Source organism: Natator depressus, chromosome 20 (assembly GCF_965152275.1).
Source record: "Natator depressus isolate rNatDep1 chromosome 20, rNatDep2.hap1, whole genome shotgun sequence".
In the NCBI taxonomy this organism is placed as follows: domain Eukaryota; kingdom Metazoa; phylum Chordata; order Testudines; family Cheloniidae; genus Natator; species Natator depressus.
In genome coordinates this window covers 3,623,207-3,637,418 of record NC_134253.1, presented here as the reverse complement: position 1 = coordinate 3,637,418, position 14,212 = coordinate 3,623,207, and the positions used below count along the sequence as shown (strand labels likewise).

At 62.6% G+C, this 14,212-nt stretch overlaps 1 protein-coding gene across 1 annotated transcript in view; it reads left to right on the top strand.

Moving 5' to 3' along the window:
• DCTN2 (dynactin subunit 2) overlaps nt 1-13,478 on the top strand; it is a 28,925-nt gene extending 15,447 nt beyond the window's left edge. Inside the window, exons 3-14 of the mRNA XM_074935130.1 lie at nt 5,738-5,834; nt 6,128-6,189; nt 7,499-7,597; nt 8,002-8,162; nt 9,710-9,863; nt 10,776-10,841; nt 10,972-11,010; nt 11,510-11,587; nt 12,038-12,109; nt 12,639-12,741; nt 12,853-12,944; nt 13,119-13,478. Of these exons, the coding sequence (XP_074791231.1) occupies nt 5,738-5,834; nt 6,128-6,189; nt 7,499-7,597; nt 8,002-8,162; nt 9,710-9,863; nt 10,776-10,841; nt 10,972-11,010; nt 11,510-11,587; nt 12,038-12,109; nt 12,639-12,741; nt 12,853-12,944; nt 13,119-13,205 (1,110 nt within the window). The 3' untranslated portion in view covers nt 13,206-13,478. The remainder of the gene's footprint in view (nt 1-5,737; nt 5,835-6,127; nt 6,190-7,498; nt 7,598-8,001; nt 8,163-9,709; nt 9,864-10,775; nt 10,842-10,971; nt 11,011-11,509; nt 11,588-12,037; nt 12,110-12,638; nt 12,742-12,852; nt 12,945-13,118) is intronic.
• Nucleotides 13,479-14,212: the final 734 nt, after the last annotated feature.

The window sequence follows — 14,212 nt, the reverse complement described above, 5'->3', positions numbered from 1 at the left end:
TTTTAAGCCATGGCTGAGTGCTGATGATCTCTGCGGGCATCAGATGGGCCCTCTGACTTCCCCCTCGCTTTGGTTTGGCCGAGCAGCCGCTGCCCTCCTGGGCGCTCAGGGCTCGGATCCAGGGTGGCCTTGGGCTCCTTGCTCGACTCCCTTGTCTGTGTGAAGAAGCAACCCCAGCTGTGAGTGCAGCTAAGCGAACCAAAGCTCCCGTCGCATGCCTGCCTGCAGTGTGTGGACCAGCAATGTTGCTTCCAGGTGGCCAAGTCAGGCAGGTGTCAGTTCAGATGCTTCCCTCTCTGCCCCACACCCCAGTGTTTCAGGATGGGGCCCCAGCTTCCGCTCCCCAATCCGATTGCAGGTGGGGTGCTTTCCTGTTCCCCTGAGGAGGCCTTGGGATACTGGCTAGTCTGAGCCCTTTCCCCTCCTCCCTTGTGGCTGCAGTCGTCCACCTGTACATGGGGAGACCTCTGAGCGCGCAGCATCACTGTGCACCCAGCAGTAACCGGCTGGGCCGGGGCTCCGACAGTCCAGCTCCCCCGGCCCCTGGGCTTGGGGCCTGAAGCGGCTCCTGAGGCTGGCACATCTGCTGTGGGCCGTGGGGACGTTTCTTTAGCATCTGGCTCAAAGTCCAAAGGAGGAGCCTTTAAGCCCGAACCGTTGGAGGCTCTTAGCCGAGTGCTAGGGGACATCTGGCCCCATGCCGCGGGGCTTTCATCTTCCGCAGACAGCCGCTGGCTCCACTCCAGGCTTTGGCTCTCTCCCGTTCTCTGATGTTGTGTTTCCAGGATGTTCTCGGGAGCTGGGGACTCTTCTCGGGGGTTGGAAGCCTCTGCAGGTCCAAACCCCCCGGGTGTCCTCTTCATCTTTTCCGTAGACCTGCTCGTACCTAGGCAGCGGGCACTGGATACATGTGAAGGGTGCCGGGCTGGGGGATGACAGAGTTGCCCCCACCCCCTGCAGAAGGCGGATGGTGAGGGTGCTGGAAAGAGAACCCTGGCGTGAAACCCCTCCCCAGGGTGAAGCAGTGCCTCTTGGCAGTCCAGGGGCTAGGCGATTCTGGGTCCTGTCTTGTGCTATGCTCCAGTTCCAGTGGCTTGTAGCACAGGTAATGCCTAGCCCCCTTGACCATCCGCAGGCAAGCCGGCTGGCGGAACTAGCAGCCAGAAGAAGCCACCTCTTTAGGGGCCAGGCGAATGCACCCCCCTTTTGCTCTCCCCCCAGGCGGGCTTGATTCAGGTGCAACGCTTGGCGTTCACCGAGGCCCCATCTTGGTTTTCACCCAGCGGCCCAGTTGGTTGGCTGAGGTGGAAGGAGGCCAGCGGTTTGGCTTACGGTCACTCGGTGGAGGATTAGGCAGGGCTCGAACCCGGGTCTGTTGTGACTTTCAGACCACGCCCAGCCTCCTGCTGCCCTGGGTGAACAGCCACCTGGAGAGCAGCAGAAACGGCTGAAAGCAGAGGCTGAACCTGGCCGCCGGGTGTGGTGTGAGGGTGCAGAGATGCTGGGCCCTGGGCACCAACACCCAGCAGCTCCCTGCCTGGCTTTCCTGGGGCTGGCGGGAGAGTGTTCTCCAGGCCGCAGCTTCAGAAACGGCCTCCTAGAGATGATGGGGGTGGCGAGGCGGAGAATTTCCTTGTTGCCCAATTCCCTTTGCTATTAATGGCTTTGAAAATTTCAGCCTAGCTGTCCACCTAGGCGGAGGGGCTGCTGCGGAAAGCACCTCTCTGCCGTGTTCTTGCACCCGGGCGTCTGCCTTCGATGGTGTCCCCTCCACCGCGATCCATTCAGCTAAAGTGGGTATTTGTCTGTTATTCCCTGAGCTGGGAGGGGAGAGAGCTGCTTCTGTGCGACCTTTCCACAGCTCCCCCCTTAAAACGCTCCTTCCCCTCCCACTGCTGCCATTGCAGCTCAGTGATCTAAGCCCCGGGGCCGTGCACACGCCAGCCCGGGAAGGGCCAGCAGTTCAGAAGCCTAAAGAGCAGCTAAGTTCGCGGGGGGCCCACAGCGGGACACGATGGAGCCCCTGGGCGCGCTCGGGTTAGCTCTGCCCAACGGGTCTAGCTGGAGTGACTAACACACGGGTGCCGCTGGCTGAATCCTGCTGCTCCACGTTCGTCCTCTCTGAAGCTCCGCATAACCCTGTGAAAGGGCAAGTGGTGGTAGTGAACTCCCCTGCCCTAGGGCGGCTGCTAGCTTGGCGAGATGGGGGGGTTCCGTGCGTGGTGACTGTGTAAACTGTTGTGTAGTGCATGTGACAACCTTCTAATACGATTTTTGTCTTTTTCTCTCCTCCTCCCCACCCCCCCATTCCCTGCCCTCCTAACTTTTCTTTGACTTTCTCACCTCTGGGAAAACGCAAGGAGCTGGTAAGGAGCTTGCCCTCTCGTCTGCTTGAATGTTCTGCTGAGCTAGCAGCTGCTGTAACCTTTTGTCTTTACCAGCCTTCGAAAGAGGCTTCCCTCGGGCACCAGAGCAAAACTAGATTCTGGCCCCCCCACCCCACCCACCCCCCGTTTGCTGAAAGGGTGTCCCGTAGCCAGTCTGTTCTGATCACTTCTAACCACTGGGCACGATTATTCCCCAGCCCTAGACCAGCAGCTCCCAGACGCTCACAATTCATGCTCTACCTTCAGAAATCACTCTGGAGTAAATCGATGGCCCGTCAAGCTCCCGTGCGGCCTGCCGTTTGGGAGCCCCTGTCCTGGGCGGCACCAAAGCTCCGAGTAGCCGTTAATAATATCAAAGGGCTGAATCCTGGGGCCGTTGCACCAGCAGGAGCAAAATGACCCCGGCCACCTCCTGCGTTAGGCCTCGGGTCAGTAAAGTCGTTACTAGCACCTGCCCGAGCAGTAAGCGCAAGGCCTCCTTTCCCCGAAATTCCAGACGCGCCGCAGACGTTCGTCGCGGCCTGGCGTGCTGGGGGCAGAGCTGATCCGGTGGCTGCATTCTGTAACGGCCTTTAAAATAGAGCAAACCCGGATTCTACATCCCGCGTTCCAGGACAGGGGCTGGTGGAGCTGTGAGGAGCGTCCCTTTCATTTTAATGGCTGCAGGTCGGGTCCAGTGGGTGAATCCATCTTGAGGGACTGAACATTAGAGCAGCCCCTTGACTCCCCAGCATGGCCTGGGCCCCCTTTGGGCTAGGACAGAGGGGTGGCCCCTGCCCCAGAGAGCCTCATGATGCTCAGTAGCAGACTTTTCCAATATTAGTAACTTGGCTGGTTAAAAAGGTGTCAGTTTTAAAGCCTTCAGCCCACAGGACGTAAGCGAACGCGAGCGAGCGTCTCAAACTGGAAAGCTCCCGCCTCACGTGAAAACCACCCGGTGTTTCCCTTGAATGGCGAGATTCAGCCCAGCGAGATTTGCCATGGCTGAGCTAGAAATGCCCTAAAACCAGTCGGTGCCCTGGCAGATTCTGACCGTCAGCGGGCAAGCGTGGAGGGACAGTTCCCCGGCGGGGCCGGGTTGGGTTTTTAACCTACTTCGGTGGCCCCGGCTGCCTCGTTAGACCCTTTGTTTAAATGTCGGGGGTTTTTTAAAAGCTGGTTCGTTACCATGGAGTGCAGAGCAGGGCAGGATGGGCAGCCACCGCAGCAGGGTCCCAGGACGCAGGCCCCTGACCAGGCAGCCCTGGGCCAGAGATAAAGACAAAAGGTTTCTCTTTAACTGTGATTAACCTGCCTTTGGTGTTCTCCAAGCACTAACCCCTAGCACGGGCGGGTTTCCGCCTGGCACTAACACTCTCTGCGCGGGAGAGGCTCCGCTCTGGGCCCGATCCTCTGAAGCAGCCTGCTGACTAACTTGCCCTCTGAGTGCTGAGCAAATCCAGGTCAGCAGCCCCCAGCCTCCGTCCAATCCCTCCGCCAACACGCAGGAGGCCTGCGTCAGAGCCCAGGCCAGCGCCGGAGGGGTAGGTTCCTGTGCCTGCATCTGGTCTCCCCTCCCTGGGGCCTGCCCCTCTGGGTTGAAGCTGAGCTGCTCTGTCTCCTAACCCCTGGAGAGCTCCATGCTCCGGGGCTGCCCCTTTCCACTAGCCAGGTGAGGCAGGCCGATTGCCAGAGAGGGGCTTGTTCCCAGTGCGGAAGTCAGACTCTCATCATCCCAGGGCCGTCCCCCCGCGGGCCATTAGGTGTGAGCCGAGGGCTGGGCTCCGTGCGCCGAGATCGAGTCCTGCGCTGGGAGGCAGGAGGAGCAGCCAGAGGGGCGTTGCCAGCCTGAGAGTTTGCTGGGGATTCCCTCCCGATGGGCTGCGGGGGCAGCCCTCTCTGTGCAGCTCGGCATGCCCCAGGCTGTTTCCTTCACCCTGCCCAGCTCAGCTTGGCCTGGGAGTCTCCAGACCGGGGCTGCTTGGAGTCGAGCCTTCTGGGGACGGAGCCCCGGCTCTTCTCCCTTCTTTTCACGGTTTCAGGGCGATCTAGCCACCTGTTCAAACTGAGCCGACCTCCTGTTGCCTGTACAGGCCCAGGGTCGGCAGCTGGGCATGGAGAGGAGGATCCCACCCGAAAATTCCTTGCAACTGGGTCCGCTCCCCCTGCGGCCACAGGTCTCCACGCAGGGCCTGGTACCAGTGGCTGGGTGCCGCAGCCCCCCAGCACTGGGGGCAGCGATGTGAAGCGGCTCCGATTGCTCTCTCCAGTGAGCTCTGAGAAGTACTGGCCTGGGAGGAGAATTGTGCAGGGACCCCTAGCGAGAGAGAGGGCAAGATGGGCTGGGGTGAGTGACCCCTGCTGGCAGAGGTGCTGCCAGGTCGCACAGGGGCTGCAGCCCAAGAGGCTCCTCTAGCCCTCGGGGGGGGCCACGTCTCGTAAAGAACAGCTCTGCAGGTCTTTGATACCGAGAGCCAGTCACGCCACCCCAGGGTGGCCTGTTAATCCATGGCCACGTCCCGCTGCTCGGAAATCCAGCGGGGCGTCTGCTGCTGCCTTGACCGTCTGCATCTCCTCTTCATTGCACCATGGTTTGCTGGCGGGAGGGGGCGCAGGGGTGGGTGGGTGGGTGGGGTTGAGTGCGCGTTCGCGGCCTGGCCGCTCTGCGGCCGCTCTGCTCCCTCTCTGCCGGGAGAAGATGCGGTTTGTTGGGAGCCCCTGGGTCCCAGCACAGCGTCTTTGCAGATAAAACCCGCCCTGAGTCTCCTGTCGCTCAAACGGCCAATCTGCAGAAACCGATATTGATTTCCACGTCAGCATTTACAAAAGAACTGGCCCTGCAAGCCCACGCCCCGTGGGGCCGTCCCCTGCGGTCCTCTCGCGGCCCAGGGTTCCTGGCGAGGCTCCACAGGACTGGCTGGTGCTAACGAGACCCAAGGCGTGTGTTAATATTATACTGTAGCTGTCCCCCCCAGCAGGGATATCGGAGCACCCCTTTATCTGCAGGGACGTCGGGACAGCCCCCGGAAGCTTTAGCCAGAGGCAGGGCCTGAGCTAAAGGCTTTGAAGCTGTGGGCATTGAGCAGGCCTGGCTGGCTTGCATTCCTGTCACCAGGGGCTATTTAAAGGGAGCCCAGCAGGGCATCCGGCTCCGGCGACCCGGCCAAGTTATTAACATCTGGTGGACTCTGCTACTCGGCAACTTCCCCCGTGGCGAGGTCAGGGCAACCGTGCGCCTCCTGCAGCACTAAGGGACCGTCGGAGGATGGGGGCGGGGTCCTTAGGGAAGTGCTCTCAGCTGTTTGGGGGGGGGGGTGTTGGGGCGGGGCTGGGTGGCCCCTGGGGTTTCTAACGCTGGCCTGTCTGTGCAGGAGGAGCTGACGAGCACCAGCGTGGAGCACATCATCGTCAATCCCAATGCGGCCTACGACAAGTTTAAGGACAAGCGAGTGGGCACCAAAGGGCTCGGTAAGGCTGGCATGTGGGGGAAACGCAATCCGGGCTTGGCCCGTATCCTACATCGCTTGGGGAGGGCGGGGGGAGGCACCAGCCAGAGCGACTGTCCGGCAGCAGAAATGAACCAGGGACGTCCCTGTTGAGTCCTTTGATTGGTTTATTGGGGGGGCACCTGCCTCCTGGTCCTTGCGGAGAGCCGGGGAGCACTGAGCATGCACAACGGGGGAGCCTCGCAGTGGGGCACGTGCCACCGTGGGTCGGTTTAAAGCCCTGAGAGCAAACTCCTCTCTCCTGTTGCTGTGCAGACTTCTCTGACCGGATCAGCAAAGCCAAGCGGACTGGCTACGAGTCGGGGGAGTTTGAGATTGTAAGTAACCGGTCTGGTTCTGTCGCCATACGGCCTTGAGGGGAGGAGGGCACTGGGCACGCTCAGTAGAGATAAGAGCTGAAATCGGCACGTTCCTCCTCCCGTGCCTCCCTCGAAGGGCAGTTAAACCGTCCCTCGAGCCCAAGGGTCCTGGAGGCCAAGCTGGGCTCCATCACCCCCCAAGAGAGGGGTCTCGCCACTCCCTCCCCTTCCTGGCGGCCTGGGCAGGGACCAGAATCCAGGACCTTCGGGCCCAAAGCAGGTGTGACGGGCTAATGAACCTGCCCGCATGTAGCTGGTTTCTCAAAGGCTTTGCCGGTGCTTGTCGTTGGCCTAGGGTGGAAGGAAATGCCCCTCCCTTGGAATAAAACCCAGCTGTAGCGAACCCTCTGGCTCCCCTCCCTCTGCCTGAGCGAGTGTCGCCCGCTGGGGAGCACGCTCGGAGAGGGGCTGCTAGTCACAGTCCCTCCCGGGAGCCCGAGGAGGCGGTGGCATGGCCACCCTGGGGCGAAGACTCTCCGGTGCTGGGCAGCGTGTCAGGGCCCCTCGCGGCATTAGGGGAGCTGCTGGTGGATAGCGTGTCGCCCCCAGGAGGAGCCTTCGTGTGAATTTGGCTTTTCTGCAAGAGATGGAGCCCACTAGGGCAGGCCAGGGCCACGCAGGCCTTGTGCTCTGCCAGGGCATCGCAGGCCTGGGGACTGCCGCATCCCCTGGCACGAGAAGCAGAAAACCGACAGGAAGGGCAGACTGCGGTGCTTTGATCTGGACGGCCGGCCCGTGAGGACTAGGCTGCAGTGGGTTCCCCTGCACCTCCCTGTGTCGAACGCTACCCGTCCCGGCACTGGGTAGGGAGAGGCAAGGTGGAAAGGTCCCTGCTAACAGAGTAAAACCAAAGCACTGGCCGGAGATCGGCTGGCTTCCCCCGAGGGCAAGAAGGGGAAGGGACAAAGCCCCAGTGACGCCAGCTGGATTCCAGACTAGAAACAATGCAATTTCCACAGAGCCGGCAGCCCCGCCAGCCACATGCTGACAGGCGGCAGCCCACCCCGAGGAATGCCTAGCGCCAGCCTCATGGCTTTGCCTGGCTCACTCCGCTTCGGCTGGGCCATTTCAGGTCCTCCTTGGCTCTGAGGCTGGGTTTCCCGTCAGCCTCTGGGAGAGAGGCACCCAAAACCCAGCCCGCTATGCCCGGGCCCCCAGAGAGATACAGAGGGAGCCCAGTGCAGAAGCTGAGTTGCAGGGTTAGAGTTCGTTGAAGCAGAGCCCTGAGCGGAGGGGCTGCGCAACCTAAACCTCTCTGTGTCATTAGCTAGGGGACGGCACTGGTGTGAAAGAGACGCCCCGGCAGAAGTACCAGCGGCTGCTCCATGAGGTTCACGAGCTGAGCACAGAGGTGGAGAAGATACAGGTAGGAGCCACCTTGGGTGGCGTGCATCGCCGTGTCGGGTGAGACGTCCGGGCTGTCAGCCTTCTCTCTCGTGCGCCGTCGCCCTCCAGTCTGGTGGGAGGCAGTGGGGTCTAGTGGGCAGAGCACTGGACTGGGACTCAGAAAACCTGGGTTCGGTGCCCAGCTCTGCCCCTGAACTGGACTCTTGGCCTAGTCACCGCACCCCCGTGCCTCAGTTTCCCCATGTCAAACAGGGAGCCCTTTGAGATCTACAGCTAGATACGATTGCTCCCCACCCATGCCGCTGGCTGGGAGCAGACTCGTCAGGGGCTGGATTGTCGGAAGCTTTAGCTGGGAGGCGGCAGGTCCCCGTGACCGCAGAGCCCTGCGCCCTGGCTGTAACATGGCAGCATCTCCCTCTGCAGAGCACCGCGAAGGAGTCAGCGGCAGAGGAGAAGCTGAGCCCCGTGGTGCTCGCCAAGCAGGTCGTGGCCCTGAAGCAGCAGCTGGTCTCCACGCACCTGGAGAAGCTCTTGGGGCCGGACGCAGCCATCAACCTGACTGACCCCGACGGAGCCCTCGCCAAGTGAGCTGGGGGAGCAGCTGCAGCTCCGGGGTCTGCTGCTTCCCCGTCCCAAGTGTCCCTCAGCGCCCCAGCGAGGAGCTTGGACGTCCCCACCCCTGGGCTCAACCCCCCCTTGTGGCGGCTTCTCACCATAAACCGGGCCCAAATCCCTGGTCTGCCCCGCTCTGGCGAGTGCCCAAGGCCATATTGTGCCTGCAACGTGGGGGTGGCGGGTGGGAGACTTCAGCCCCAGCACCTCCTGCTGGAAAGGGCCCAGTGAGACCTGCTGACCCCTGGGCAGGCGTGCGGGGCTGGGGCTGAGAGGGAGCTGTCACGGAGTGCCCGGGCGATGCTCTGGAACTGCTCCCTATGAAGCCAGTCAGGACTCTGGGGCAGTCTCCTTCCGGTGAGCAGCCTGTCCGCAGGGCAAACAGCTCACACGGCTTCCACCTTCCTGGGTCTGACCTCGGAGCATTCAGCATCCTCTGCCCCTCCGTGTGCTTCCCACAGCGAGACCGCTCAGGCGGGGCTCCTGGGGAAGCCAGAGGGTCCTGCACCCCAACTCCGCAGTCAGACGGGACTCTCAGCCAGCCAGTAAAACAGAGGTTTATTAGACGACAGGAATGTGGTCTAAAACAGAGCTTGCAGGTGCAGAGAATGGGACCCCTCGGCTGGGTCCATTTTGGGGGGCAGTGAGTCAGACAACCACGTCTGCACTTCACTCCATGTTCCAGCCAGCCCCAAACTGAAACTCCCTCCAGCCCCTCCTCCTCTGGGCTTTGTTCCTTTCCCAGGCCAGGAGGTCACCTGATTCCTTTGTTCTCCAACCCTTTAGCTCTCACCTTGCAGGGGGGAAGGGTCCAGGCCATCAGTTGCCAGGAAACAGGGTGTCGGCCATTCTCTGTGTCCCGACCCCTGCACACACCTGCCCTCTAGGGCTCTGCAGTGATCATACACCCTTACCCCACCACCTAGATACTTAAGAACTGCATAAGGGAAATTGAGGCACCCCCACAATATTCGGAGGAACCATTAAGAACAGTCCCACTTCGTCACAGGAGCATCCTCTCCTGACCTCAGTGACGCCGATCAGAATTGCCCCTAGCCCCGCGGTGCTGCAGTCAGCCGCCCCTCGGCTCACGGGGCTGTGGTGCGTTTATTCCTGGGCAGGCACTGCCCACGTCTGGTCGCTGACGCTGGCAGATCCCTGGGCGGACGTGGCAGCTCTGGCTCAGCTGCAGGCCCGCCACTGCCCTCTCTCTTACCCGGTGGAGGTTCTGGCGTCTTGGCTGTTCACCGTGGTGGGGACGGGGAAGGAATAAAACCGAGGCCGATGGATGAGGTATTGAATCCACTGGGCTGTCCCGCCTGTAGCTGCCTCGGAGAGCCCCAGGGGTGGTTGCGGCAGCCTGGCCCGTTCGTCGCTGTGGCCACGAGGCTGCCATCTCCCGGTTCCCAGAGCCGCATTCCCCATTAAGCTCTCCAGGGACCAGCAGGGCCGTTACCTCCCAGCTGGCGACTGCCACTCGCACGCCCTGGAAACCAGCCGGGTCTCTTCTCTTTACCAGGCGCCTGCTCGTTCAGCTGGAAGCGGCGAAGAGTGCCAGGGGCACCCCCGGGGCAGGGAGGAGCCCGTCGAAGGCCCCTGTGCCCGTGGGGAATATGGTGACCTACGAGCTGCACTCGAGACCCGAACAAGACAAATTCTCTCAGGCTGCAAAGGTGAGTCTGGGGCGGGTCAGGGTTTGGAGTTGTCTGCCAAGCAGCAGTGACCATGTGACGGCAGAACTGCGGGCAGGGCTGGGCACCAGGAACTCCTGGGATCTACCCTTGGCTCCGACCTGGATGCTTTAGCTCTTGCGTCACTTAGCTGGTGTGCCTCAGTTTCCCCATCTAATGCTTCTTTACCTGCCCCCTGGGGGGAGGGGGATGTTAATATTTGAAAATACCAGCTAAGTTTTCATTTGAAAATCTGTTCCTGGGCCCATAGTAACATCACCTGGAAGATCTGTGGGGCAGGGCCCCTCTGTTCTGTGTCAGGGCAGAGCGGGGGCCATGCACAGATGGTGCGTTATTTCTTGCCTGGTCTTTGGGGCTGGAAACCAGCTGGCTCCCTTGCCCAGCTTCCCGTGGGGGCCTGCTGGGTCACTCTGCCGTCCCCCTGCACTGGGGGGGCTTCGGCGGGCCAGGAGATTCGGAGTCTGTGACTAAGGGTCTGGGGGCAGCTCGGAGGTGATGGCTGGGGAGACAGCAACGGGCTCCCAACTGAGGGACGGCTTCTTGCTCTGGGGCGCCGCAGCCTAGCCCAGGAGCGAGCGGCACCCAGCGACTCTGCTGAACTGTCCTGGCGGCTGGATCACACCCCCTGGCGGTGCCTGAGGCCCTCATGTAAACCCAGGCAGGTGCTGGGCACAGGCAGCTGGCGTCTCTCGCTGCTCGGCCGGCTGGCGTGGAGCTCTGAGTGGCTGCCTGCCCGGGCTTTCTGGGCAGCGACGGAGCCCTGCAGTGAGGCACTGTTCCAGCACCACGTGCCCTGGCTAGGAGCTGGGCACCCGCAGAGCCCATGGTGCCAGCCTTGCGGGTTGGAGAAGCAGGGCCTGCTGGGGGAATCGCTGACCTCTCCTGTTGATCTAGATAGCGGAGCTGGAGAAGCGGCTGAGCGAGCTGGAAGCCACGGTGTGTTGCGAGCAGGACAGCCAGGTGAGCGCCCCTGCAGGGGGATCAGGCTGGGGCGGACGGCCCTAGCTGGCTGTCCCGCTCCCCCACGTGCCCAGGCCGGGCTGCTCTGAAATCCCGGATCCACATGCTTGCGTTCTTTCTTTCTCCCTAGAATCCCCTGGCGGTTGGGCTGCAGGGAGCCAGCCTCATGGTAAGCCTGAGTGCTGGGGCACGCCGTGGGGAAGGGGATTTGTAACGGCCTAGCTGGGGGCCTGTGGGGGCCGAGGTCCCTTCCTGGGCTGGAGGCAGCGTTTCCGGGATTGGTCTGGGGTGTGCGATGATGCAGCCTGCCAGGGTGACATCTGGTTTCCCCTGTTCTCAAGTGGGGCTCAGCTGCGCTGGGACAGCTGGGCCCGAGCCCAGCCCCATGAGGACACTGGTGTCCAGCCGTGCGGCCCCAGCGGGCTGACGCTGGCTGTTCTCGGGCTGGGTCCCTGGGGCTGCTCAGCGCAGCCCTGGCCGAGGCTGGGTGGGGTTCTGCTGGGCACGGTGGCGTCCCCTGCTGTTGACGCCAGGGTCTGCCGCAGGAAGGCTCTGCCGGCCGGAGCCCTCACAGGGCCCAGGCGCGCGGTGAAGCTCTGGAGAGATCTCGGCTGGCCGCTGCCCGGGGTCGGCATTCGCTTCTTTCACCCCATTCCTCCCTCCCGCAGGACACTGTGGAGATCCTGCAGGCCAAAGTCAGCACCTTGGACGTTGCTGTTCTGGACCAGGTGGAGGCGAGGCTGCAGGTGAGCAGCTGAGGGGGGAGGACAAGCTCTGGCTCCCATGGGCGCCCTGCGTGCTGAGCCCCCCCTCCCAGCTGGGGTGCACTGAAACTGGAACAAGCCTGGCGGGATCTGCCCTTCTGGTAGAATCCAGCACCCTGGGGCTGGGAAGGACCCAGCTGTCTCCTGGGGCTAGATGCGCTGGGTGTCTGCACAGGGTGCACCTGGCAGATGTTCCCCCCACCCCGGTTCCGGGGGTCCAGGACAGCCCCAGGGTTGTCTGAGCCTGGCCCCAGCAGGAGGCGGCGCATGGTGTGGAAATGGCACAGAGGGGCCGAGGGACCCACCTGGCCCCTGGTGAATTGGTACCATCCTGGCTTCTGGCCCAGACATGGGCAGGGCTGCGTTGCCAGCTAGTGGGCGGGCGGGGGACACCCGCGGCCCTAGGATCTCACGTCTCCTTTCTGCCCCCAGAGCGTCCTGGGGAAGGTGAATGAAATTGCCAAGCACAAGGTGGCCGTGGAGGATGCAGACACCCAGAGCAAGGTCAGGTCCCAGCTGCCCCATGCTGCTGCAGTCATGCTGCACCCACACCCCTCCTAGGGCCCCCCGGCCCGAGCCCCTGAACCCATCTATGGCAAAGAGTGCCCCCTGGCATCTCAAGCTGCCCCTGAACCCATCTACGGCAAAGAGTGCCCCCGGCATCTCAAGCCACCCCTGAACCCATCTACAGCAGAGTGCCGGCTGGCATGGCTGGCATCTCGAGCTGTCCCTGAACCCATCTACGACAGAGTGCCCCCTGAACCCATCTACGGCAAAGAGTGCCCCCTGGTATCTTGAGCTGCCCCTGAACCCATCTATGGCAAAGAGTGCCGGCTGGCATCTCGAGCCGCCCTGCTTTCCAGCAGACCAGCCCCTCGATTGGATACGCCTTGAGCAGCAGCACCAGCAGAGTGGGACAAGGGTGCCACAGGCTCTGGCGACGCCTGGTACGTTGGGGTGCGTCAGGGCGGGCCTTGGAGCCGCCCCCTCCTCTGCCTGGCACTAACCCCCGTCTCCCCTCGGGTGCCACCAGGTGCATCAGCTCTATGAGGTCGTGCAGCGCTGGAGCCCCATGGCCACCACCCTGCCTGCGCTGGTGCAGAGACTGGCCACTGTCAAGCAGCTGCACGAGCAAGGTGAGGGGCAGGGGCGGGTACAGGCTCTGTGCCCAGCTCGATGGGTGCCTAGGGGCCTGTCTGCCCCAGGTGTGCTCTGAGCTGCTGAGTATTCGCTCTTGTCCCTTCCAGCCATGCAGTTTGGGCAGCTCCTGACGCACCTGGACACCACCCAGCAGATGATCGTCCACTCCCTGAAGGACAACGCCACGCTGCTGACACAGGTGGGCCCGGGCAGGGGGCTCTGTGGGGTGGGGATCCTGGCAACTTCCCCTTCCCCCCCATCCTGGGAGCGAGTGAACCCCAGCGGCTCCCACCCACAGACCAGGTCCTGGGGGTCCCAACGCCCCCCGCCCCAGCTATCCTGGTGCCAGCGCTACCCGCTCTCTGTCCCGCAGGTCCAGCAGACCATGAAGGAGAACCTGGTGGCCGTGGAGGAGAACTTCGCCAGCATGGATGCACGGGTGAAGCAGCTCTCCCAGTGAGCCCTGCAGCCCCCTCCCTGCGGTGCCACCTGCCCAGTGCTGGGGGGGCGGGGGGGGTGGGAAGAGCTCACCAGACCCTCTGTATTACTTGTAGCGTGTCCCCCGGCCGCTGCCCTAATGACCCAGGGTGAGGGACAGAGCCCAGGGCCTGTTTGCTGGCTAGGGGAGGAAGGAACACCCCCCGGCTCTCTAGGCGACTCCCCAGGGGGTGGGGCTCGCGCTCATCAACCTGTAAAATTATTTACTATTAAACACTGTCTGCTCGCAAGCCTGGCACTGTGCCCTGCTGCTTCTTGGGGGGCCAGGCCAAGGGGGGAGCTCACGGCACTCGCCACACACAGCAGTCTTTTAAATACACATTTTAATAATTGATACAAAACACCCCAAAATCCCCGCGGAAGAGCCAGCGGCGCTCGGCCCCCAGCTGTTAAATTAAGTGGCTCTCATAGAAAAGCTACAAATCCCCAGGGGAAGGCTCCAGATTTTTTACACGACCCCTGAAGGGAGCGTCTACAAAAGCAAGGCCCCTGTCGGTGAGGGGGGGCAGGGCCTGGCCCCCACCCCGCCGGGCACTGCCCCCGCTTTGCATAATTCCCACCAGCAGCCTGGGAGCGCGAGCGCGTAGTGTGGGTGGGTGGGGCTGGCGGCGTGGCTGGGCCCCGCCAGCCGCCGGACCTGAGTGTTCTCGGAGGAGTTAAAAACAAGAAAAGAAAACAAGGCCGGGGCCAGGGCCTGGCCCCCCAGTGCCCCATGGCTGAGCCGGCTTCACTGGGTGGGGCCAGGTGCCCCCACAGGCTCTGCCCAGGCCCAGGGGCTCACTGCAGCCAGCTGGCCGCGCTTATTGCTTTGTACCATTGCCCTGGGGGGCTGCCCCCTGGCGAGGGGCACAGGGAGGTTTTTGGTGAGCGGGTGCGTTAAGCTAACCCCTGAGGCGTTCCTTGCCCTGCTGAGACACCCACAGGGCTGAGGTAGGGGAGGAGCCCTCCCCCCCAGCCTAGATACTGAGG